The sequence below is a fragment of the Prionailurus bengalensis genome, chromosome B1 (genome assembly GCF_016509475.1).
Source record: "Prionailurus bengalensis isolate Pbe53 chromosome B1, Fcat_Pben_1.1_paternal_pri, whole genome shotgun sequence".
Taxonomy (NCBI): domain Eukaryota; kingdom Metazoa; phylum Chordata; class Mammalia; order Carnivora; family Felidae; genus Prionailurus; species Prionailurus bengalensis.
This window is the reverse complement of record NC_057344.1, coordinates 6,251,517-6,279,127: the sequence shown is the minus strand read 5'-3', so window position 1 is coordinate 6,279,127 and position 27,611 is coordinate 6,251,517. Positions and strand designations below refer to the sequence as shown.

The window sequence follows — 27,611 nt, the reverse complement described above, 5'->3', positions numbered from 1 at the left end:
TCTGCTAACCATCGTCTCTCTTATCATAAATATATACATATGTATGCTTATTAGATACATCTATTCCTATAAAATATAATTTATTTTTTATTAAACATAAAATAAGAAGTTATATATGTACTCTCTTTCCACTATATCCTTCTGTGACTTGAATGAACTCAACAATAAGATTTTTCTCCTAAATTATTCTAGAATTCTTCTGATACAAAGAGAGCCACTCAACTTTCCAGTCACACTTACATCACTAAAGCAGCTGTAGTAATATTAACGGGACTGCTACCAGGGAGCACCGAGTCACTTTAAGGCACTTTCTGCACCTTACCCCATTTTGTCCCAAGACTATCTCTAGAACACAGGCATGGTAGATAGAATCCTATTTTTTTAATCACTTATAAACATGGGTTAAGATAATATCAATGTGCTCTGCAGTTTGGAAGTCTCGTGCAGATTACCTAGAGAGGAAAACAAACATGGAAAAGCACGCACATCCCCTCCTTGGACAAAACCCAGTATTTTCCATGGGGCTGGAAACTGTTGAGAGAGGTGGGAATGAATATGAATATAGTTCACTTCTTCGTTCACTAATGTAACTGAGTGAATGCCACTCTGCCCCCCGCCACCCCTGCTGGGCAGGAGTCATTAACGGGCATTTGTTTGCTCCGCAAATATTTACTGGAAGCCTACGTGTGTCCAGGCAGCATTCTGGGGGCTTGGAGTACGTCAGTGAAGCGAAGTCCGTGACTAAGGGTCTCGCCCGGGTGGGGACGGGCTACGTTAGCCAGCGGCATTCCTGGCAGACTGTGTGCCAGAAGGTGGTGAAGCGCGCACACGCAACCAGGGAGTGGGAAGAGAAGGAACCCGTGGAGGAGAGGAGGAGTGCCCGAGCGCAGAGGCACCTCGTTCACAGTTCGGTCATTCCATTGAAACCTGTTTCATAGGAGGAAAATCAATTCAAACTACTTCTAGTTGGTCCTTTTCCTTGTCGCCAAGGTGATACATGGTTATTACAGAAAACCGAGTACGCCAAGAGTTTCCATCATTCTGAAATGACCATCCTTAATATTTAGCTAAGCATATAGACGCTTAGATATGTATGATTATTTTTAAAAGTGCTGTATATATTGTAGTGTTATATAAACTTATACCTACTTGATAATTTGTGGGTTTTTTAAAATGACAAATAAAAAAGAAAGTAGGTCTGAGAGGTTAAATAACTTGGTTGATACCCTAAGTCGGCAATGCAATCAGTTCCTTCCACCTAGAAGTCCCGTCTCAGGCAGGCACAGAGCATGCTTTAGCCCTGTAACACCAGGGCACTTCAGCAGGCTTGGCACATGATGGCTACTGAGCGGACAGCCTCATTATCAAATGTTTACAGGTAAGAGATGTAACTGTTTCTATATAAGAATACTGTCAAAGCTAGTAAGGGGGGAAAGAAAAAGCAATCGGGAATATCTTGTGTGTGAAGTAATTTCCCCAAATTCCACTTTGTAGATGAGAAACGTAAACACAAATTATATGATAACCAAGAGAAAGTATCGTGTGGAATCTGACATACCGTACATAAGGTAACAACCCTTTTCTAGAAGTTGCCTGAAGGCGACTTCCTGAATTTCACAGTACCACTTGGAAGTTCAGACAAATATAAAATTCAGTCTCAGGAAAGTAATGTGTGAGCTTCTCTGTCCTCTGTTTGATTTTAAAATCACCTGGCATTCTACAGAGAGGTATAACCAAAAATACTTTGATGTTGGCATGGTATTGATGTTTAAAATGAGAAAATAATATAAAGCTCAATGATTTGATGTAATCAAAACAGTAAAAAATCATTTTCACAGGTAGTGTTCTAGAGTAAAAGTTTCAACATTTACTGGAATTAAAATGACTGTTTTAATGTACGGTTGGAAAAAAAAAAAAGGGACAAACTCTCCTCCACCACCTGAAGGGACAAACTCTCCTCCACCACCCACTCTCCTCTGAGGCAGGTATACCAGCTGTCTTCAAATTAATATTTTAATTAGATATTTCCCCATGAAACCACCTTTCTTTCTTATCCTAATCTTGGCACGCACCAGTTGATGGAAGATGTGAAACCCTATTAAAATCCCCTGAGGAGTGGGTCTAATCCTTTTACCATCCTGCCTCCTTCAATGAGCCACAACCATTATCTTCGTTATTGAACTAGAACCCAATTAAAACCTCTGTGGGACCAGCCCTGGGGGGAGCATGGGCCGGTAATTACTTTTGCTCCAAAATCAGCTTCAATCCTCCCTTTGAGGAACTTTTCCCAGTCTGTGAATTGCTTGGGGAATCTTCACGTTAACCTGACAACTTAACACCACAAAGTATTCACATTCAATATTTAATCTTTAAAAAACCATCAATCAAGAAAACTAAGTATATATGTTAAGAATATAACCTGATATTTATTAACACATAATGTCACATTTTTTTCGCGGACAATGGTGATTTTTGACGGAAAAGATATCAAGATACCTAAATCTTAGACAATATTTCATCATGTTTAGCCAGTTTCTTTGAGAGTGCATCATTTTATAACTGAATATTCATAATAGTTATTTATTATAGGTAGAGAATATTAATAAAGTCTTAAAAGGAGGCAAGCATTCAACCTCTCCATTTCTTAATTTTGTCACATTCTGTCTAGAACGTATTATCACTTGTTCACATACTAATAGTCTTCATGTAAGGGGGGCTGTTCCAGCAGGGTGACTTAATCTGGTGATTAGCCTGGTGACATCCACAGCTCCCTGTCTTAAGTACTCCGTACTCCAGGATGTGCATTAGTACCTTCATTATGATCGTTCCCGCAAATTCCAGGAATGAAGGGTACATCTGAATTGTGGATTAGCCTCTGGATGTTACTAACTAATACCAAGCACTGGGCTCAAGACACTCCACTCTAGAGATTTCTGCTGTGGCAGCCAAAAGCACATCTGGGTAGTTAGGTTCAAAGCAAAGAGGAAAAAAAAATGTCTGGTGAAATGGTCTAATTTCATGAATCCACATCAAGAAGGCCATACTCTTCAGTATAACCTACTGAATTGTGTAGGACTCTGTAAAGGACGGTTAATCTGACAGTCTTTCTGTTCCAAGACCTGGTAGAGGGCTACGGAGGCCGCCATCTCCCCTTGCCCTGAGGAGCCTCTGAGGCCCTCAAGACCCACTATCCTGAAGCAACAAGGAAGAGATGGAAAGAAAAAAAAAGAAATGAGACAATTTCAGGGGTTTCATTTCTGGCCCAAGCCAGCCCCAGAAATTCAGCCAAGCTACAGCAAAGGGAATGTCACGTTCAAGTTCTCCTGATTTTCGAATAAAGGCATTTTTTTAATTTTTATTTTTTTTAACGTTTATTTATTTTTGAGACAGGGAGAGACAGAGCATGAACGGGGGAGGGTCAGAGAGAGGGAGACACAGAATCTGAAACAGGCTCCAGCCTCTGAGCTGTCAGCACAGAACCCGACACGGGGCTCAAACTCACGGACCGCGAGATCATGACCTGAGCTGAAGTCAGCCGCTTAACCGACGGAGCCACCTAGGCGCCCCAGAATAAAGGCATTTTATACCAAAAGAAGAGGCATAGTGGATGCAACTATTTAGATGCAAAGAAATCTAAATATAAAATAAATCATGTTTACACATGAAGTCAATGCTATTATCATTAGACAAGCATGCCTTATTTACTTATTTATTTTAAATGTTTATTTTTGAGAGAGAAAGAGAGAGAGAGCAGGCGAGGGGCAGAGAGAGAGAGAGAGAGAGAGAGAGAGAGAGAGAGAGAGAGAGAGAGAGAATCTGAAGTGGACTCTGTACTGTCAGCACAGAGCCTCACGCGGGGCTCAAACTCACGAACCGTGAGATCATGACCTGAGCCCAAGTCTGACACTTAACTGACTGAGCCACCCAGGTGCCCCTAGACAAGCATGCCTTTGAAGTCACTTCCCTGCATGTTTAATTAACTATATAACCAGTTCAATCTGAAGCTACAAAATGCCAGTTTTTTATTATTTCATTTTTTCCTCTTTTTTTTTTTTTAATTTTTTTTTTCAACATTTATTTATTTTTGGGACAGAGAGAGACAGAGCATGAACGGGGGAGGGGCAGAGAGAGAGGGAGACACAGAATCGGAAACAGGCTCCAGGCTCCGAGCCATCAGCCCAGAGCCTGACTCGGGGCTCGAACTCACGGACCGCGAGACGGTGACCTGGCTGAAGTCGGACGCTTAACCGACTGCGCCACCCAGGCGCCCCCTCATTTGTTCCTCTTTATATGTAGTAAATGACTTTCAAAGACTTATTTTTTTAGAGCAGTTTTAAGTTCACAGCAAAATTGAGAGGAAGGTACAGAGATTCCCCAAATACCCCCTGCCCCACATACATTCAAAGCTTCCCCCATTATCAGTGACCCCCACCAAAGAGTACCTTTGTTACAACTGATGAACTTGCATTAACACACCATTATCACCCAGAGTCCACAGTTTACATCTGGGTTCATTCTTGGTGTTGTACATTCATAGGTTTGGACAAATGTATCCACCACTACAGTCTCTCTGCCCTAAAAACCCTCCGGGCTCTACCTGTTCATCCCTCCCTCCCTTCAAATCTCTGGCAAACACTGATCTTTTTACTGTGCCTACAGTTCTGTCTTTTCCAGAATGTCATACAGTTGGAATGATGCAGTGTGTAGCCCTTTCACACTACCTTCTTTCACTTAGTAAATGACTTTTCCTTCTTCTTCTTCTTCTTTTTTTTTGGCATGATTAACGATGCATTTATTTCGTGATCATTGCTTTATGCAACTAAGTTAACTGGCCAAAACCTCCACTGTGCAGCTTCAGAAACATAAGGTTTTCTTACCTGCAGCAGGGACTTTAGGGATTATGTGTTTCAAATAAAATGATGTTACACTATTGCAGGGATTATAATTAATTTTAATAACAGTACCAGAAACACCGTTAACAAGATCTGTACTACATCTCATACTAAAGATTAGAATTCCACTCATTCTTATCAGATTAAATGGTCTGACTTTATACCCTTGAGTTGAATACCTCGACGTGCATCTTCACTTTGCAAGGTAACGAACATCCTTTCAACCTGGGCAGCACTGCAAGTGCGTACATAAAGAGTCTTTAGGTCACACGGCTGAGTGCCACACCAGAAACACCCTGCTCTGAAATTGTCCACGCCATCTTCTCCTCAACCACCCTACCTAACTGCTCCATCATGCTCCCAGATAAAGCTACGGGCCCACTGAAACCGTCAAACTTTATTATTAAATATATTTTTTATCACTCCAGCTTCCAATACATTATAAGCAATGCTGCCCTTCTGTATGTTCTGTTTTTGGAGAAGACAGGAACTTAAAGAACATGAAAGGGCAGTCGCAAACTGCCTTCTGAGCAGGTGTTCTGGAGTTAACTAGTCAACCCACGTGTCTGGGTAAAAAAGATTCAAAATTCCTAAGAGGTATCATTTCCTCTGGGCTCCTGTAAGCATTTCCTCTGCCATTAGATTTGTGGAATTAACAGATACTATCAAGTCTTGGTTATGTGCTGAATAATTATAAACATTAGTCTGAAGATAATTGGAATATTCCTTTGAGTTTTGTTAACTATTCTCTAGTCTTTGGAATCTTAGAAAATTATTACATACAGATGTTGCTTAAAACTTCCCTAAGCAAACTGGTCTTCTTGATGAGAAATTCTGGTGCAAAAATGCTGCCAGAGAGAAGATATTTTGCTGAATAACATCAAATAATCAAATTCTGACCACAAGCTAATTATCTATGCTTAACCTTTGGTGCATGTGTATAAAATTCCTTATTATTGTATTTTTTTAAGTTTATTTATTTTGAGAAAGAGAGAGAGAGATGGGGGTGGGGGGCAAGTGAGGGAGGGAGGGAGGCAGGGAGAGGGAGAGGGAGAGGGAGAGGGAGAGGGAGAGGGAGAGAGAGAGAACCCCAAGCAGGCTCCATGTTGTCAGCTCAGAGCCACTTGGGGCTCTAACTCACGAACTGTGAGATCATGACCTGAGCCAAACTAAGAGTTGGACTGAGCCACTCAGGCACCCTTGAAATTCTTTATTATTTTTAGTTACTAAGAAACAGATGGTTAAATTCACTAAATTTTTTTTAAACTTACCCAGTTTTAACTTACTAAAGTGTTACTAACAGGAATTTCTAAACAGAATTGATTTAACCTAACTATAACTGTAAAATGCTCTTAAAAGCAGTGATGGCTGGGCTCATTAGGTTACAAGTTAAAGGATCGCGATGAATCAGAATACCATTCCTTCAAATAACCATTAGTGAGTCTGTAATGTGTAATTAACTGTCCAAGTTTTCAAATATGGTCCCCTTCTGGGTTATCACACAATAAATCCATATGTGCTTTTTCCTCTAATTGGACAATGTTTAATACATATCACTTATTTATTACTACATGACGAGCCTGCCCCAAGCCATGCCGGTTTCACAGCTGCAACACACAGAATTCTACTTTTTAGGTATAGAATGCTACTTTCCTTTACGCTTCTTCACCCCGAAATGCCATTACCATTCAAGCAAGTGGTCTCTGAATGAGAAAGAAAAAACAGTGAAAATATTTGTTGAATAAACAACCCTTTCTTAGAGAGAGCCGGAATCCTTTGTCTATCCATTTCAGTTTTAAGTGATTCAAAATCCCAAATTAGCAACACAAGTCAGCTACAGCAGCCATGGAGATAACCTAGCACCACTCACTCAGCTCTTCAAAAACAAGGGGGCTTTGGGCTCATTACTGTGATGCCAACAACTTTCACTTGCTTGACGTCTACAGAGTTCTTGCAAAAAAAAAAAAAGAGAAAAGAATACTGTTCATGTGACAGCAGTCAGTAGAGGTCACTACAAAGAAAGGTCCTTTTTCCATTTGGAGGTGCTATGTAGTTGTTGCCGGAAAATGAGAGAGGAGGCAGTCTGCCGATCGCCAGGATCACAGCAGTGGGCACGCGTCGCACTTACGATGTGGTGACAGCCCATTTAAGGGAGATACTCTCTTCCTCCTTGACAGAAGAAACTCAGGCTCACTGTGGTATCAGATGGTACATAGCTGGCAAAACCACAACCAAGTTTCTTTACTTTAGAGCTTCTCACAATAACACACATTTTCAAAAGATTTAAATAAAAATCGACACATCTTTGTGTGTGGATCAGGAGAGCTGCCAGGCTCCCCAGGGTTCCCCCAACACCTGCCATTCTGACACCACACCCGACCAAAGACGAAGGTCATGTCCCAAGCAACCCAATACAAGTGAAAACAAACGTGAGGAGCAGGAGCGATGGGGAGCAGACTGCTTTGGGAAGATATTCTTGCTCCCGTCTTACCCCTGGGGGAGCGCTGAGATGTGAAGCGACCTGCTAGGCTCCAGCCATGCCAGGCTGCAGACCTAGTGTGTCTTCTTCCAGAGCCTGTGATTAGCGGCAGTGTTCCAGCTCCTCCGGAACTTTGCTTTTTCAGCCCCAGGACTGGAACCCACACTGATACGAACGGTAAAACCCAGATGATTTAAACCTCCATATGATGTTGGGTAAGCACACACGGGAGCTGCCATCCTTTGGCATCACAAGACACACACGCATGGTCACAGCAAGATGGCAGCCAGTGAAATCTGGAGACAACGGCACACACTTGGCTGTGTTTTCAGACACAGGAAGGGATTTGTGAATAAGCGAGTGGAGGCAGTAGTAAAATCGAAATGTAAGTCTTAGGAAGGGGCAAGATGAGCCCTTAAAGAGCAGGAACTTACTCTAGTCACACATACACATTCCTCCCCAACACGCAGCCCTGGTCTTCGCGTTTATTCGGACTGTCGCCTTAGACACGCCCCAGGCCGTGCCGTGCCGCATCACAGCCTGGAAGCAGATGATCCTCCTCTTGACCCGTCGTCAGGTCAGGGTTAGCCTAACACTCAGTTAAGATCCTGTGCTCTTCCTCCTCTCTCCATCTCATCACATGGGCATTTTGCCATCTCACATCAGCACAGGGAGGGGGGCTCCAGACAGTAAGATATTTTGAAGGAAAGAGCAGGAGAGACCACACTCAACATAACTTTCAGAACAGCGTATGGTTACAATTATTCTATTTTATCATCAGTTGTTGGTAATATCTTACTGTGCCTAACTTATAACTTAAGCTTTCTCAGAAGTACGTACGTATAGGACAAAACACAGAATATATAGGGTTTGGTACTATCTGTGGTTTCGGGCTCCCACTGAGGGTGCTGTGGGTAAGGGGTACTACTGTATCTCTTCCTCTCAAGGCTAGCTACTATTCTGCTCTCGGTCGCTATAGTTTAATTTTACGATAATTGGGACAATATGATACGTATTCTTTTTTGGTCTGTTTTATTATTTCTCTGATTCATTCATGTTGTTGTATTAATACATGCCCTTTTCCATGACTGTGTAGAGTTTCAGTGTATGATTATGACACAATTTATGTACCCAGAGATGGGTAATTGTGTTCTTCTATGAAAGTCAACACTTCTTAATTGGACACACCCATGTATTATTTTTCTTGTGCTGTTATATTTGGAATCCATACAGTTGGACTGACTTATACCTGCCGTGAATGATTTCCAAGACTAATCTGCCCTTCTGATGAAATCTACTCTTCAGAAAATACGTTGACAAGTGTCTTTTTCTCAACATAAAGTTCCATAAAGTTATTCGGAGGTAACAATAAGACAGGGTGGGGATGAAACAAAGGGCCCGTCAAGGACCCATCCACCACTTTCTCTGACCTTTCCAATCTTCACCTCCTCCCTGTCAACACCTTAATTTTCCAGGCTCATCAGGGAGAAATGGTTCTACACACAACAGTTTTCCTGATTAGAGCTTGCTCCTGGGAGCACTAGGATTTGTCCTTCTTTTATTCAGATCTTTGTAGAATAGTATTATGCTTCAATTTGCATAGTTTATGGTCACCCTTATGAAAGTGTGTAAGGTGCACTTTCTGTGCCACAGCTCAGCTCCCCCATCGGTGGGGCCTGGCCTGATGTTGCCTCTCGAGCCGTTGTGGGACCACGGAGATGTACAGCAAAGGGGTTGTGAATTACCAACAGGTGCTTTTGTGAGGTGGGCTGGAGTAAGGCTGGTGGCCACTGGGGTCAGGATTAGGACGAGGATTCACATCCCGGTTTTGAATTCATCACTGTGATGTCCACTAAATTTCCTAGGCTGGCATCGACTTTTTCCCCAAAGGCATCCATGCTCCAGGAGACTAACGGTTTGAGGGTTGAGGAACAATTAAAAGAGGTCCACCCATCCCTAAAAAATGCCAGGATGTAGGATGGGCACTTTGGACAAAATCTTTCCTTATGTTCTAACTTTGACCTCCTTCGGCCAGAGAACTCCTAAAGTCACTCCAAAGAGGGCCAAGATTCCACTGGAACCAACCACTCATAATTTGAATCCCACAGAGCAGCCAAAACTCCAATGTAGGTCCTTCTGCTGAGGGGATTCAACAAAGATGCTAAGCCACAAAGTTGAAGCTGGCATTTGACCACTTTAACTTGAAACCAGATTTCTACAGCTGAGGGAAGCTTTCAAGAATTCACTACCACTGATAAAATTACACTGGCTTGTAGGAGTCAAGACCAAATCATAGCAGCAACCACAGTGATTTTTGGTTAAAAAATGAGGGTAAGATGACTCACACTTTGATTGAAACAAACAAACCCTAACAACAGGAAAACCTCTGCTACTGCTCCTTTTGTCCGGTGTGCCCCCTCACCCCTCATTCCTACTTCCTCTGCCCCCTCAACCCTTACTTCCTGTGCCCACTCACTCATCAGTCCCACTTCTTATGCCCCCTCACCCCTCATTCCCACTTCCCCAGTGCTCCTCACTCAATCCCACTTCCTTTGTGCCCTTACCCGTCACTCCCATTTCCCCGTGTCCCCCCTCATCCCTCATTCCCACTTCCTGTGCTCCCTCACTCCACTTCCTGTGTGCCCCTCAGCCCTCAGTCCCACTTCCTGTGCCCCCTCACTCCTCATTCCCACTTCCTGTGCTCCCTCACTCCACTTCCTGCTGCCCCCTCAGCCCTCATTCCCACTTCCTGTGCCCCCTCACTCCTCATTCCCACTTCCTGTGCTCCCTCACTCCACTTCCTGCTGCCCCCTCAGCCCTCAGTCCCACTTCCTGTGCCCCCTCACTCCTCATTCCCACTTCCTGTGCTCCCTCACTCCACTTCCTGTGTGCCCCTCAGCCCTCAGTCCCACTTCCTGTGCCCCCTCACTCCTCATTCCCACTTCCTGTGCTCCCTCACTCCACTTCCTGTGTGCCCCCTCAGCCCTCAGTCCCATTTCCTGTGTCCCTTCAGCCCTCATTCCCACTTCCTGTGCTCCCTCACTCCACTTCCTGTGTGCCCTCTCACCCCTCATTCCTACTTCCTCTGTCCCCTCAACCCTCATGCCCACTTCCGGTGCTCCCTCACTCCACTTCCTGTGTGCCCCCTCAGCCCTCAGTCCCACTTCCTGTGTCCCCCTCAGCCCTCATTCCCAGTTTGCCAGGGCTCCTCACTCCTCATTCCCACTTCCTTTGTGCCCTTACCCCTCACTCCCATTTCCCTGCGTGCCCCCTCACCCCTCATTCCTACTTCCTGTGCCCTCTCACCCCTCATTCCCGCTTCCTGTGCCTTCTCAAATCTCAGTCCCACTTCCTGTGCCTTCTCAACCCTTAGTCCCATTTCCTGTGCCCACTCACCCCTCATTCCCACTTCCTGGTTCTCACTTGTGAGCTTGTTTTTCCCACTGGAATAGTCAGTGAAGAAGTGCATTAGGTGACCTGTGTGAACGAGTGCCGCCATACATCTGAAAAGGAGGCCATGGTGTGCAACATCAGCATGTACTATCACTCAAAAAGCACTCCTTGATGTAGACAGTTGACCCCTAGAGATGAAGCAGAGTGAGTCAGCCATTCTGTGGTGGCTCAAAGTGACGCTGGGCGCCTCACCCCAGTGAAAGAGAAATATCTCCTGAAGCGATTTTTTCCCCCTTTAAATTGTGAGCAAAAATTCAAGCATGCAGAAGAAAAAGTCAGTTCTGAATGACATGCTTTTTATAACTCGTGGCAATGGAGTGAAAGGGGACAGGAATTTTCCACTAGCTTCCATTGGAAGAGATGTGCATGCAAGGCAGTAGGGTTAGGGAGAAGGGGCAGACCTCCAGAACTGAAACTAATTATGGGAAAATGATTCAAGTCCCTTGTACTTTTACCACAAGCATTTGGAGAATCACACTGAAAAGTTACTTCCCAAACTGCTTCGGTGCTCAAGTAAATTCGGCTTTTCTTCATGTTATAAAAGTAGTTCAACTTTCAACAAGTGAGGATGGCAGGCATGCAAACTATAAATTACACGCAGAAATGGACGGCCGTACTTTTGTAAAAGTGGCACCGTTCCGTCCTTCCGCTACACGAGCAAAATCGCATCAGCCTGAGGCCACCGTGCTATCCCACCCAACACATTCACGCTGCTCTGAGAATGTTCCTCTGCAGCACACCATGCTTGGCAGAGTTGCAAAGGAGACACTGTGCCCGACAACCGGCTAGCAAAAAACAGGGTTGCTTCTATTAATGGTTTCAGAAGTTAGGAATATTCAAGTATTGGTTTTATCAATTTACTGATTTCGCAATAAACATAGGAAATCATAGAGACTGCAACGAAAGACACTATGTAGATTGCGGGAAGGGAGGGAGAGAGGTCAGACTGAGTGTGCACCCGACTGTGTGCGAGATGCTATAAAGACGTTCTAAAACGTAAGTAACCCCAACTGTTTACAATTGGAGTGCATTTGCCAGTTAAGCACCGCTCAGCTGGACACTGCCTGCTTCATTTCAAATTCCATGCTGACTTTCACGCCGTACTCGGCTTTTACAGCAGCAACCACCAAAAACTCAGCCTCGCACAGTGGCATAATCCGATAGCACTGAAACTGCGCGCTATTTTGAGATACTAATTCTTCTGGTGGCTGACAGATGTTAACAACTGTTGGGTTCCCCTTGAATATTAAACTATCTCCCACTGCCCCTAGGAAGTTTGCGGCAGGGTCCCAGGGTGCCTTGGCAGAGAGTTCGGGAACTGTGCTAATTTCTTCTGTTCAATTTTCATGCCAACACAGCTCGAGAGGGAATTTACATACCTGATTTACCGATGAGAAATGTGAGGTTAAAAAAAAGTTGACCTGGTAGCTAGTAGCTGAGCTGGGATTCACACCCTGGGGTGTGCGAGTCTCAAAATCTGTGCTAGCGTGGCAACTCCATGACTGCTTTCAAAAATCACAACATCTTCCCCGCCTTAATCCAACACAAACAAAGCTACTTTACTCAGGTCTCTATCAGGTTGCTCAAGCAGGAATGACTTGAACTAGAATAACTCAAAATGTGATTAAATTCAATGGACTAATTCATGGATTTCACTTTTGTCAGAGTAATTTTGTCTTCATTCCAATGGGCGATGGGTGGCTCAGCTACTCAGAGAATAAATCATTTTCTTCCTACACTTGAAGCCACTGAACTTCAACAAAATACAACCCATGACTCAGACATTTATTTATTTATTATTTATTTTTAGACTAATGGGAACTGCATGAATTCTTTCTTGGTCTTCCAAGAGCAAATGCCTTTTATGCTTGATCCGGAAAGAATTGAGTTTCGGAATGTTAAATTACTAATTTACCTAACTGAATACTTTTAACCCTCTTTGGGCAGCTGGAACAGTTTAATCTATAGCTCTGTGCAGTCGCTGTGAAATTGCTTTTTCAAAGTTCACTTTTTTAGGCAGTAAATAGGAACAACCAGATGAAAGCTGTAGACAGAGGTAAATAAAATCACTCACAACAACTAAGGGTCAGGGTGTCATAGCAAAATTTGTCAAACATTTCATTTTTAATATCCTTTCCTTAAAAAAAAAATCTCTTTATTGAGGTCAAAGGTCAGGAAGTGTATAAAGTGTGCTAATCTTAAATCGACAGCTTCGTGAACTTCTAAAATATGAATTTACTCATGTAACTAGCTCTGAGGTCAAGATATCAAACATTTCCAGCACCCCAGAAGTTTCCCTCCTGCTCCTTCCCAGTTAATAACCTCTCTTGCACCCCTCTGCTCCCCCACAACAGCTTCCATCCAGAAATCATTATTCTGGGTTTGGTCACCATCAGTAGGTTTGGTCAATTCTTGAACACGATATAAACAGGATCACGTAGTAAGTATTTTTTTGTGTGGCTTCTTTTGCTCATTGATGATCGCAATAGCATGCCATTTCACCGGCAATCTATTATGTTATTTTTAAAAACTGAATTGCGGTACATTAACACATCAAATCAGACCCAGGGCACAACACCGATAAATGAAAATAATCATTCTATTGTGAGAAAGGAACTACTGGAAAGTGCTCATCAAGGAATGCCATTTACCAGTTTCAACGTGGAATCATAACTGGCTGTAAAACATATCTCAAGTCCTCTTGATTTGGACATATCAACAGATTTTACATATAGCAAGTTAGTATGTAAGAAAGGTTATTTTACTGCAAAGTATCTAACTCTACATGCCATATTGGTGTCTTTATTTAAATGGATTCCTTCTTAGACTGAAACTCTATGGAAAAACTACTTTAGGATAAGTAAACAGTCCTGTAGAAATAGAATAATGGGCACTTAAATGCCATATGAAGCAGTGACACCTACATTTTATGGCAAAATTTTGCTTATCTATTCTTCCTCAACAATTGTAGAGAAAGGGACTCCCCCAATACATGAATGGTATGCCCCTGAAACAAAAGATTGAAATAAACCCCCTCTAAAAATGAATCAGAAACATCATCCCTAGAACTGGTATTTTGTAAAAGAGAAGTTTGATACAACATATATTTTGTAGCAAGATACTCTCTTATTTCAGGTCACCAGGCCTTGGAAGACATAATTAGAAGCCCACTGATTTGTCCAAAGTCATAATCACTATCTGCAGTTCCCAGCTGAGGCTCCGTTCTCGTGGAGTCAAACTGCAGCCATGCCCAGAGCACTGTGTGTGTGGCTTCTGGAACAGTTTCCCTGGATGGAGAGCCACAGACAGAAGTGGAATGTGCTTAAAGCTCTTGTCTGGCCTTTCAAAGCGAACAGCAGTCCCAGTTGGCTGTCAGCATTTCGGAGGTGGACAGAAAATACTTTGAAATATACTTAATACGCTTCTTATCAAATTTCAGATCAAGAAATGAAGAGGAGTTGAAATTAGTTAAAAATAAAAAAGCCACACTCCTCTGTCTTGCCACATAATTTGGGCACTGAATATTGTTTTGCCTTTGCTGTACTGTGGCTGATGAGAAAAAAAATGTACTGTTGCTCAGGTTTAAAATAAGTTGCTAACATGCTTAAAAATGCATTACTGCTGGGGCACCTGGGTGGCTCAGTCAGTTCAGCGTCCCACTCTTGGTTTCCGCTCAGGACATGATCTCATGGTTGGTGAGACAGAGCCCCACCACCGGCTCTGTGCGGACAGCATGGAGCCTGCCTGGGATTCTCTCTCTCCCTCTCTCTGCCTCTCTTTCCTCCCCCCATACCCACCTCATGCACACTCTCTCTCTCAAAATAAATAATGCATTTTTATTTTATTTTATTTTTTTTAAATTTTTTTTCAACGTTTTTTATTTATTTTGGGGACAGAGAGAGACAGAGCATGAACGGAGGAGGGGCAGAGAGAGAGGGAGACACAGAATCGGAAACAGGCTCCAGGCTCCGAGCCATCAGCCCAGAGCCTGACGCGGGGCTCGAACTCACGGACCGCGAGATCGTGACCTGGCTGAAGTCGGACGCTTAACCGACTGCGCCACCCAGGTGCCCCTATAATGCATTTTTAAAAGGCATTACTGCCTTAAAAACTAACGTTCAGCTTTAAAAATGAACACAGTCCGATTAAACAAATAATTTATATTTTCTAATGTGAGTTAAAGAAAAATGTTTGATCACTTTGCTCCTGCAAAGCCCAGGTAAGTGTGCAGTTTCTTAAAAGTACGTGCACACGGTCCTCTGACATAGGTCAATAGATACGAAATATTTGTAGCTTTAAACACTTGTGAGAATGAAGACTGAACCAGAGGTCAAATGAGATTATACTTTAGAAGAAGTACACTTTCCCTCCTAAACGGTTCAGAAAAATATGAGCTTCAGCTGTTATTAAATCATAAAATTAAAAAAAGTTGCAGCTACAGGCTTTATGAAAATGAAAATCAAAATGAAAAGAACACACTTGCCTAAATATTTCCCAGGATTATTACCGCAGCAACTGTCGTGTGTGGTTCGGGCAGCCTTGTTCAGCTTTAGCGTAAGGTGCCGAAGGAAGCTGGCCCAGCCCTCCCCCGCGGTACACACAAGGCACCATCACACTTAGTGCACAGAGAAGTCAGATCGGTGCGGAGAGTATACAAATATATACTGTTTCCATTTATGCTAATCCACAGGAGACACAATGACAGTTCAGAATATGAACAGTTCAGAAGACAGCTATCAGCCAGACAGAAAATGCCGTAAAAATACATCCTGCTGACGGTGGGTCGGTGGTACAATCATAGAAAAGGTGAAATATTTTACTGCTGACTTCTCATGCAAACCGATCCCGTGTCCCTTGAGAGGCTCCCAGTGTTATCCCCCCAACTCTCCCCACCTTCGGGCTTGCTACCAGAGTACGAGGCTGACGGACGCCCTCAGTGCCAGCACTGAGCAGGGCGCTCGAGGCCCAGTCCTGAGACTCCCTGAGCACGGCCATCTGTGTGCCCCAATCCCCCTCCCCCACCTTCCTGTGAAAGAGACTTCTTGTAAAGAACTAGTTTGCCTTGGAAGTATCTGCAAGACGAAAGTCATTTAAATTCCTTCAGCCCTTTCCCTCCCTTCCTAGCCATCTAGCATAGCAATTGTGCCACTGCACATTTATTTCATGTTAAAAAGATTTATAAAAAAAAAAAAAAAAAGCCAGACTCCAAAGATGCCCACTCTGTCTCGTCCCTGGAAATCTCTGCAGGATTTCGGCAGAGCCACATGAACACGGAAACAGCAGAAATAGGGCAGACAGAAGATGTAGACAAGCTGTGGGATCTGAATCCATCGCAGAAGTGAGAAAGTACCACTAAACATCCGGGGGCACGGGTACAGCAGTGCAGTGGTGAGAGTGTGGGACGCGGCCGTGGCAACTGGGGTTTTGCTGTCATTCTGCTAAGAGCTAGCACTGGCGATCCAGGCCCTGGTACCCCCTGCCCCCACCCCACCCCCCGCCGCTCATAGAGTGAGACATTTCAACCATATTACAGATTTCTAAAACCTCTTCCCCCTCAGTTTCTGACAGCCTATCATGCCAGAGAGGAGTGAAAATGGATGGACACATCTGCATCTATTTCCATCTCCACACATGAGGACATACGCGTGTTTATAAATACGCATGTCTGTGAATACACACGTTTCAAAGGTAGTTTGAAAGGCAGATAGCTGCCAAAGAAAGACAATGAAACATGTGCTCACTTTGTCTTTTCTCTCAGTGCACCTTAGTTTTGAGAGAGGCAAGAACACGTTGGTTTCCTTCACAAAGAAACCTCCAGTATAGGGTAGCAAGAAATGCATCCATCTTGTGCCCAGAACGGAATTTCAACAGCTCCCATTTGTAATCACTGATAATTCCGTTCATTTCATAAAGAAGCCTCTCAAGAATAGTTTTATACTCCCTCTCTGCCTCTCGGAAGTGTCCCTAGCCCCTCCTGAGCTGAGAACAAAATATGCCAAGAACTAGACCAGGGCACAAGTCTGCCGAATGTCTAATGGGTGGACAGCATTTGCTGACGCGGAAAGTGAAGTTCTGAGCTGCTTTAGTTGCTGCAACCCTGTCAGGCTCGTGCCTCCCGTGGATGGTGCTCCCCATTTCTGGCCTCCAGCCACACCCTTCGTCCAATGTCATGCACACGGTCATTCCCAGAAGGGCTGCTCCCAAGGCAGCTCTCGTCTGCAGCAGGACGTGTGCAGGTTCAAGGTTCCCACCGCAGAAAAGTGGTGATGCTTGGGCTTCATGCCATGATCCCACGCGCCGTGGAACAGACGCCACGCCGTCTTAGCTATACCCTCCGTCACGCCAGGCTCTGGTCTGTGGCACTGTGGGTGACAGGCACACGAGTGGTCTGACTCAGTTTTCTCATCTGGAAGTCGGGCCGGGAGCACCGCCCTGCTGTCTGGGGAGCACCTCTTCTCGCCATACCCAGGTCTCTAGGGGGCCAGCAGAGGACCCCTGCTCCCTGCCCCGCCCCGAGCCGGCTGGGGGTGCCAGAGCGGCCTCTCCAGGCCCCTGCAAGCAGCCCTCGAGGCTACCCTTGCCCGGAGGGATGGAAGGTGTCCCATTTCACCACAGGTGGAGGGTTCGGCTCTGAAACACATTTCCTACAGCTCCGCAGAAGGTTATTGTGGGATATGTCACAGTGGTGGCCAACCAAGACCACGTTTGCACCAGCCTCAGCCTCCCTGCTGCCTTCGCCTGTCTTCCGTGGTCATTCCCTGTGACCACTTCCTAAACAAACTTCCTGCACACATGCTTTTGTCCCTGGCTCTGGTTTGGGGAAAACCCAAGTGAAGGAAGTAAGTCAAGTGAAATATATTAATATACAAAGAAATGTATATTAGTACATAAATAACTATATTTATATATTCATAAAGAAGTGAACATCTAAAAAATCACTCTGCAATTGTAAATTGCTATTGCCATTCTTGCTTTATATAACCACATCCATCACCTGAGGGTATCTGCAGCATTTGTTTGCTCCTTGACTTATGAGTCTCTATAAGATGTGAGCCAGAGGGGCGCCTGGGTGACTCAGCTGGCTGAGTGACTGACTTCGGCTCAGGTCATGGTCTCACGGTTCATGAGTTCGAGCCCTGCGTGGGGCTCTGTGCTGACAGCTCAGAGCCTGGAGCCTGTTTCAGAGTCTGTGTCTCCCTCTCTCTCTGCTCCTCCCCTGCTCACGCTCTGTCTTTATCAAAAATAAGTAAACATTAAAAAAAAAAAAAGATGCTGTGAGCCAGAGCTCTAGTATATATTCGGGTAAGTATATATGTACCTTAAGAACCCTTTAAAAGCCACACATAAGTAAAACATGACACCTTTCCCCATACGAAATGCTTAAACAAATTCATGTTACTATACCAGCCTCTTCATATTTAAGCTTGAGTATATTTAAAATGCCTGCTATTGAGGAAGAAAATAGCCATTTTATCAGAAGGCAATGACTAGAATGCTTTAAGGGGAAAAATACACTTTCTCCTTAGATTCTGGGGTGATGGTAAGGGAGACATACAAAAAGGCAAAGAGATGTGAGCTTATGTGATTAAAACCCCCCATTAAATAACAAAAAGAGATACGTTGTCACACTCACAAATAAAAGCAAAAGAAATACAGCTTGAGGGAGCACAGATATAGTGGTATTCAAATTATCTGAAATTTTCTCAGTCATAGGAGGTGGGGGACAAGCTATGAATGTCAGCATGGCACCAGCTCGTGCCTGAAGCTCTATTCCGTATTATGTCTTTAAGTTTATAGCTCTCAACAAGCACACTTTTAGTCTCTTTATGACCAGTGAAAATAGGAAAGGGGTTATCTAGATACAATATCAGACAACAAAAAGTCACTCATAAATTATTAACAGGAAAAAAATCCCTGAAAAAATAGGTAGGAACAAATTAGTTATAGGAAGTGCCTGAAAGATCGTCTGTGGGGTGGGGTCCACGGAGTGATGGCGGATGGAGACAAGTTTGCTTATTAACAACCTGAAAAGCCTATCCCAGCAGGGCCACACTTCCCCCGTTTCCTGAAGCACCTTACACTGGCTGTGGAGAGAAAGGGCCCAAATTATTGACAGTCCATGGAAGGCACTTGGCTTCAATATCGACTTCTCTCGGCTAGATAAAGTCAAGTACGGCATCCATACAAAGAGGAAAGAGAGAACTTTCCAGCTCACAGGGCATCTGAACATCATTCCCAATGTAGAGGCAAATGTATTTGCCCCTCAAGTCCTACAAGTGTGGCTGAGGACAGACATCTCTCGGCCTTCGCCTCTTTCATGTCTGTATCTCTCCTTCAACACTGCAGAGTAGGTAACTGCTTAGGAAGTGAGAGCTCTAGAGTAAAGACAAAACAAAACAAACAAAAAAAACCAACCCCCACACACTTTATAAGGAGTGGGAGGAAAGCCCATTTTGCCACTTTTCTGTCTGAACACCTCAAAAGATGTTTCAGTTTCGTCATGCCAGGGAACCAAGAACATTAGGTCAAAAGCCTTCTAAACAGAAATTCCCTGGATTTAATAATCTTGTATCCAAGTTTTCAAGCTAATTGTAAGAGCAAAGGCTTTGCTTGGTTGTTACTAGGGTGTATGGCTGAAGGATGGCTCCCGAATTTCCACATCCCAAGCAAACGAGAACACAAATCGATAGTAGTAGGAGGTTTAAAAATCAATGAAAAACAAGTACAAGATGCTCTTTTTGGTACCTAAACACAACGCACAGTGCAGTGGAGACCTTTGAGAAGGGCATGCGATGGGGTAGGGCATAACCGCAGAGGGCGCCAAAGGCCCTGGGCCAAGAGAGACGCAGACAAAGGCTGGAGGGAGGAAGCAGCCTAAGGGTTCTCGCACAGCTCGGCGCAAAGTGTGCACAGAGCGAACCAGGCTGCAAGACTAGAGCACAGATCAGAAGGAGTATGTGCCACCAGTCGGGGGAATCTTCACAGGCACAGCCACGAGGGAGTGACCTGAGCTGAAGAGTGACCACAACACTCAGGGTGGGGTTGCCAGAAGCCAGTCAGGGGCTGTGTGACAATCCAGAAGATCCAGACACTGGGTTGGGGGTCGGGGGCGGGGGGGCAAGAAAGAAGGGATCAAGTCAGGAAGGATTACTGAGGTAGGAAAAAAACCAAATCCTTTTTGGGGATGTGTGTGTGCAAGAGAGAACAGTTACAGTAACTTGTTTCTACATGGAAATGGTAGAGAATAAAACGTTCCCAGTGAAAACTTTCCTAGGGAGGTTAGATCATTCAGATGGACAAAAACCACTTAATTAAAAGGTATCAGGACACAGAGCTGTATTTCAAAAGCAAAGACCTCTCAACCAGGACTATATAGCTGGTACGGGACCAAGATTGAAATCTCCCAGTTGGCGACAGTTTTCATACACTATCTATGTTTTCCTTTCCCCAGCCAATTTCAAGATTACTTTCCTTTTGGTCGAAAAAATAATGATGATAATCTTGGTAAGATCAAAGATAGTGAGGGAACCATTTTAATGCGTAATCAATCTGCCACAGTCACCTTGCAAACAGACTTCTTTTTCCTGTCAAATATAATCGTTCCAAATGTTGAAAGAGTAATCAAAAACTTCAGGACACATTTTACATTAAAAAACATATATACATCTATGTATGTTAAAAGAGTTTACTCTGGTTGCCTGAACTTCAATGTGTTGCCAATTTTTAAAGGTTGGGTTTTTTTTTTTTTTTTTTCAACGTTTATTTATTTTTGGGACAGAGAGAGACAGAGCACGAACGGGGGAGGGGCAGAGAGAGAGGGAGACACAGAATGGGAAACAGGCTCCAGGCTCTGAGCCATCAGCCCAGAGCCCGACGCGGGGCTCGAACTCACGGACCGCGAGATCGTGACCTGGCTGAAGTCGGACGCTTAACTGACTGCGCCACCCAGGCGCCCCAAAGGTTGTGTTTTGAGTGCAATCTCTTTTAGCAAATCAAACCAATACTAAGCAACAATCTATGCAACTATAATGACAGTGACAGCCTTGAAATGTTAATTGAATTTGGATAATTCATTTGAATTCCGAGGGAAGAGAAACCGCTCAAAGACCTGCACTTTGAGTGCTTAGACCCACAACTCAAGAAGGGGGCAAAATGAATGTCCCTACCTCCTTCCAAACTGTAACGGGGACTTTTGGGGGGTGGGCACCTGGACCCACAAGTCAGAAGCGCTGCATAATCATCTTCTGACATGAAGGCAATGTCAAACATTCCTGCAAAACATGAGTGTGTGAAGCCACCCGTGTGAAATGAGGAAGAACCATGTCCCCTGGGAGGTTCAAGTATCTCGGAATTGTTTTGATAGGAATGGCTAAGTGCCGATGACAGAGACGGAAACAGTTGCCCGAGGAGCGGAGAGGGACACTGCCGACGGGAGCAGAGATCTCATTCGTCCCATGTTTTTCCTTGAACTGAGGCTTCCTTCTACCAGAATGGAATTGCATTGGGCAGACTTCTATATTTCACAGGCAATAAAAATAAGCGATACTAAACAGAAAGAAAGACGTTCCAGGGCAATAAGCTAGAAAAGCAGCAGAAGGCAGGGCAAGTGAGGCGTGGCCTCCAGACGGCCAGTCTAGCCCAGTTCTAGCCCACGTGTGGGGTGCCTGGGGCCCATGGGAAGAGTGGACGCAGGAGCAGGGACGGCGGCAGTGAGCAGCAGACCTTAGCTACAGTGGTTGTGGCTTTCCTATTGCTCCTGGGACTAAACACGTTCTTTGTAGTTAAAGAGGACTCAGCTGCCACGGCACCCGTTTCTCTTAAAATCTTAATTTATCTTCACTGCTTCAAGTGTGAGAGCACAAACCTCTTCACGAATCAACACAAAAATGTCTACTCCTTGGTATTTCTGTTTCTGTTCCACTGTCTTCCCACTGACTTCAATTAGATACTGGGTCCGTAGCATGTAGGTTTTTACTTCATTTAGCTGTAGGTACTGTATATAGACACTATACACATATAGACAATATAAATAAGATCTATACACACCCACACAGCTCATGCATAAGTGAATCTGTAATTTGCTTCAATGGAAGATTAATCACACCCACACACCCACCATACCCAGATACTTTGTAGTCCGGAAAAGCCGAAAAATAGTGACTTAAAGAGACATCTTGTATTCTATTGTTTTCAACCTTAGAAAAAAGTTATGGCAATAAAGTTATTTATTTTTTTTTTTACTTTTAAAAATTGGGATCTTTTATTTTCGTTCCTGAGTCTAATTTTAAATGGGAACTAGACTCTAAAATGTCAAATTATAAACAAGCTTCTCATGTCTCTTGATGGCTGTAACCACAGGTGACTCAGTAGTTCTAACACGGGGTGGGGGGCACTCAAGGACCTATTCTTCTCCCCTAGTTGTATGATTTAGAGCGACAAGGGGCAGAATCATTTTTATTTAAGTTCTTAAGTACTCAAATCAATAAGAAGATTAAGACCTTTATTTATACTAGTTGATAAATTATGAGTTTGCAGTATGGACTTCAACCAAACTCCAGCTTGAATCTATCTTTAATGAGCCCAAACTTCCCGGAATAAGTCTCTCTAAATATTATCTTTGCTGGGTGTTAAGAGTAACTAAGACAACTCCTCTCGATGACTTATATGGCTTTAACTTTAACCTCAAAAATTCCAAAACTCCCATGGTGATGAGAGAGAGAGAAAGAGTGTCTCTGTGTGTGAGAGAGTGTGTGTGAACAAGAGAGAGAGAGAGAGAAGGGGGGGGGGGGGAAGGAAAGGAGAAATAACAAACTTCTACGAGTCCTCATAAATTATCTATTTAAATCATAAAAGTTACAATTTTAAAAAGGCGAGGGAAGGGAAGAAGAATAAATTAAGAAAGGACATGGTCACTAAAAAGCCTGAGCCAGTTATCATTTGCTAGTTAGGGAAGGGTTGACAAGGGTTTCGCTCTTCAGATTTTCTTGTCTACACTAGAGAGATTTCTTGGGCCGCCAAGCAATAGCACATGATTCCATTTTTTATGGCGCTCTCATCTATTGTGATTCATGTGGAGAAGCAAAGGCTTCAATGACAAGATTTTACAGATGGTCAGAGCTGTGTAGTCATTGTCAGCTTTCAGGCTATTCCATCTGCTAGGGACCAGGGGAGAACCAGGGAGCAACCAGTGACCCTCAAGATAATCAGCATGGAGGGAGGTGGGAAGGGCACAGGAGTAGGGACAGAGTCAACGGCAAGCAAGCAACAGAGGCAGAAAATATAAAATTCTAACACTAATTCTAGAACTCATAATACCGGTCAAGACAGAACAGGACCACCTGGATGGTTGAGTCGGTTAAGCATTAGACTCTTGATTTTGGCTCAGGTCGTGACCTCACAGTTATGAGGTTGAGCCCCACACTGGGCTCTGTGCAGGGTGTGGGGTCTGCTTGGGACTCTTGCTCTCCCCTTCTCTCTGCCTCACCCCCACTCTCTCTCAAAAAAAAGTTTAATAAGTTAAAACAAAAAAATAAGTTGTACCAACAAAGAAGCCTTTGAACTCTAAGGGAAAAGCTCCACCCCTCCCATTCTGCTTTCTCACTCTTACATGCAGAAGCAGAGAATTACTTTGTGGTTAACATTTTAGGAGAAAGGCTGTTTGATGACAGACTTTATGAATGGTTTCTGCTCAGAGAATTACGAGTTTTAAAGAAAGGTGTTTATGAGCATTTTTATCCACATCTTTCCATTTAATTAAAAAAATTCTGAGTTATAACTAGGAGAAAGAGAAATAAAAATAGGGGTTTCTGCTATCATGAATTTGTAGTTTGGGTCAATGAATACACCTGTAGCTCTGTCGTTGGCTCACCATGAAACACAAAAAGGAAAGAAAATTACATTTTAAGCACCTGAAGTTATGCGTGCACACGAGGACTGTAAAAGCATAGCTTCGTTAATCCTTCAAACCCTCCTCTGACCAATCAGAAATCCTATTTTATATCGGAGTTTACCGGGTGCCCCCAAAGCTAAGCAACATGCCTAGAGTCAAGGGAAAATCGGACAGCAGGTGTCCACGTGCTTTTTCCAATACGCCTGGGTGTCCTGCGTTTATATTTCATTATATAATTTTACTGCCGAAGATACAGGTATCTGTGACTAGGCAGTGAAATCAGCTTCTTGACCCTTTTGTGCTGAAGCTAATATTATACTGAGCTGGCGTGCCCCCACGCCGGGCCGTGTGAGTAGATAAAGGAAGTAGTTGTAGGATTGCGAGTTTGCCTGGTATACGAAATGATGAACTTGGGAAGACTGCACGCACGTTGGGAAAAGCGTAATAGGTCTAATGGGAAATGAACAAGGTTAAGAGGGAAGTTGGGGGGGGTAGGGCGGCAGAATGTGGAGGTCTGTTACGGGGTGGGGGGGGGGAATCCAAAGGAGAGCCTTTCCTCATACTCTGTGTAAGACTGACTTCTAAAGTCTCTTTTTCAAGAAGCCACACGTCTAGAATGGGGGAGAAACAGTGATGCTTCTTACCAAATTTTCATTTCCGGCCTAACACGGATAGAGCTGCAGCCTCAAGAGACCCTGCTGGACAGCACCGCTGTCTGCCCGCCTCTGAGCCGGGGCCACACTGCCTCCCTTGCCGGCCGCAGTGTAGACTTCTGCAGGTAACCAAAAACGACGAGCGGCCTGTCTCCCACACATGATGTCACTAAGCTGCCAGACTTTAAGTCAACACACTACCACACTGTGTTGTTCCGCTAGTGATAAAAAACAAACGAACAAACAAAAAACAGCAAGATCAGAGCAAGGCACAGGTCTTCCACAGACTTTTTAAAAGAAAGGGAAAATACTTAGGAATAAGATTTCTGATGATTTGGCTGATGACTGTCTTTGTCACCCATGTGCTTTTCTAGCTTGAGAATTATATCCAGGACAACATGAAGAAAGAAATGGTAGAGATACAACAGAACGCAGTACAGAACCAGACGGCCGTGATGATAGAAATAGGCACAAACTTACTGAATCAGACAGCAGAGCAAACACGGAAGTTAACGGATGTTGAAGCACAAGTAAGTGATGAAACAGAAAACCCGTAACGGTCTGGGCTAGTAACGGCTAGCGAAAAATTGCACTGTGTGGCTGCTTAGTTGGATACTGGGCGAGGGAAGAAAGCTCGAGTGCAGCAGGAAAAAAGAGGAGTTGATAAGAAATTAACAATTTGTGGCTGGACAAGAATTTAAAATATGTTTTCATTTTTAATACTGAGGTTAAATTACATTTTTTTTCTACGAAGGGCATTCAAATCATTTCATACGATGCACACTTGACACTCTATGAGAAATGCTCCTTTGCCTTGCTGGCATCTTCTGGACCCTAGATAAGTCCTCAGATTTTCATTTAAGAAATGAAAAGCACTGGGGCACCTGGGTGGCTCAGTCAGTTGAGCATCCGACTCTTGACTTTGGTTTGGGTCATGATCTCATGGTTGAGGGATGGAGCCCCATGCTGGGCTCTGTGCTGACAGTGTGCAGCCTGCTTGGGATTCTCTCTCTCCCTCTCCCTCTCTGTCCTGTCCCCTCCCCCCCAACACACAAACTCTCAATCTCTCTCTCAAAATAAATAAAATTTAAAAAATGAGTACAAGAAACTTTCTTCTTTTATTTTTAACATTTATTTACCTTAGAGAGAGAGAGAGAGAGAGGCAGGCAGAGAGAGAGGGAGAGAGAGAACCTCAAGCAGGCTCCACACTATCAAAGCAGAGCCAGACATGGGGCTCAAACTCACGCACCCAACCGTGAGATCATGACCTGAACTGAAATCGAGAGTGGGACACTTAACTGACTGAGCCACCCAGGTGCCCCAAGTGACTTTGTTCTTAAATCTAACTTTCAAGATAAAATCAAACCTCAAAGAACTATGGAAGCAGTTTGTGGTATGAGTTTCTAAAATCTGTGCTATGAGGTTATAGACAGAAGCAAGCAGCAGTTCTGGCACAGGGGGCTCGGCCATCGCCAGGAAGTCTTGAGTTCTCTAATGGGTCTGGTTTCACCATCACCTGGGGAGGGAATCTGCATATGGGACTTGGCTCTTGCAGGCCTTGGCAGTTCAAACTATCAAGTGAGGGCTGGGTCCAATGACTGGCTTCTAAGTTCCTTTTTAGCTTTCAGGTTTTATGAGCTGCTGATTAATCGCAGCAGGAGAGAAAAACATGAACATAAGAACAAGAGCAAAACAGTGAACATGAGAACATTAAAACACAATTCATCCAGAGTCCGGCCAAATGACATACAACCTGTGACTGAGTAAGGATAGTCCAGGTGGGACGAGCGCCTGGGGGGCTCCGTCTGTTGAGCATCCGACTTCGGCTCAGGTCATGAATTCGCGGTTCGTGGGTTCGAGCCCCAGGTCAGGCTCTGTGCTGACAGCTCAGAGCCTGGAGCCTGTGTCAGATTCTGTGTCTCCCTCTCTTTCCGCTCCTCCCCCGCTTGTGCTCTGTCTCTGTCTCTCAAAAATGAATAAATTAAAAAAAAAACAAAAAACAAAAAAAGAATAGTCCAGGTGGGAAAAAAGTGCTGTTGGCAGAATTTGCTGAGATGCTCCTAGTTCAAGTCTCAACATTGGTACGTCTGCTTTCTGGTCTCTTTATAAGCTTAAGAAGTTAGTACCTTCTTACTCTTAGTTTTAAGTAATGCTCAAAAAAAAAAAAAAGTAGATTTAATAGCAAATACTTTCTATGATCTATTATTATTTCCATATGCTACTTCAGCTGAAAGAAATGCCAGACATGAGCCAGAAGGGGACACGAGGTAAGAGAAACTACAAGCCTCCCAACTGTAATAAGATCACATCTAGAAGAGTACAGGTATTCTTTCCTTGTCTCCATAAGAAGTGTTGGATAAAGCAGGGTGAACAGTAGGAAGCAGTAGGAGAATAAAACACTTTTATCTGAGGCTAGACTAAGAAGTTACTTCTTTACCAAGTCTTTCCACAATGTTACAACAGTGTAGAAAAAATAGAACTGTATCACATGATGAATTCACAAGGTATGAAAATTGTAATCCCAAGAGGTGATACAAGTGAAAAATGAAAAGATAAAAATTTTAATGTAAGTGTATCAACATATCTGTAGTTAATTATTAAAATATATTAGTAATGCCTAAGTCACACCACTCACCGTTTGATAGCAAAGCTAGTGGGAAATCAAGCTCATTCAAAAAATGTCTGTTGGGTAAACATTTCTCATATTTTCTGATAATGGTAATAAAGTGTAAAACATAGAGCAACAATTTATTTCTTTTTCTTTTTTTTTTAAACGTTATTTATTTTTGATAGAGAAAGACAGAGCATGAGTGGGGGAGGGGCAGAGAGGGAAGGAGACACAGAATCCGAAGCAGGCTCCAGGTTCTGAGCTGTCGGCACAGAGCCCAACATGGGGCTCAAACTCATGAACCGTGAGATCATGACCTGAGCCGAAGTCGGATGCTTAAATGACTGAGCCACCCAGGTGCCTCAAAAAAGCAATGATTTAAACCTTTGCTACATCCTGTGTAAGTCAGTTTCTCTAGCTTTTATTAAGCTTTGGTTGGATCACATGATTTTTAAAACATCAATTGTGAAACTAGGTGTCACATGATCTATGGTAACGGGAAAATCAGAAGATGACTATAAAGAAATCAGCTTATAATGCCCAACTAAACACATTAAAATGTCTGAACCTAGAAAAGGGACCAAATTATGCACCAAATCTATTTAAGGCATTTGTTGAGCAATTACTGTGTGAAACA

General features: G+C 43.7%; 2 protein-coding genes across 5 annotated transcripts in view; one reads left to right on the top strand and one right to left on the bottom strand.

The window, feature by feature from the left end:
* Positions 1-27,611, bottom strand: part of MCPH1 (microcephalin 1) — a 275,139-nt gene that overhangs the window by 87,922 nt on the left and 159,606 nt on the right. The gene's annotated exons all lie outside the window — the stretch shown is intronic.
* ANGPT2 (angiopoietin 2) overlaps positions 1-27,611 on the top strand; it is a 61,506-nt gene that overhangs the window by 6,361 nt on the left and 27,534 nt on the right. For both annotated transcript variants that reach the window (XM_043557508.1, XM_043557498.1), the window contains exon 2: positions 24,741-24,896. In XM_043557508.1, the coding sequence (XP_043413443.1) occupies positions 24,741-24,896 (156 nt within the window). The remainder of the gene's footprint in view (positions 1-24,740; positions 24,897-27,611) is intronic.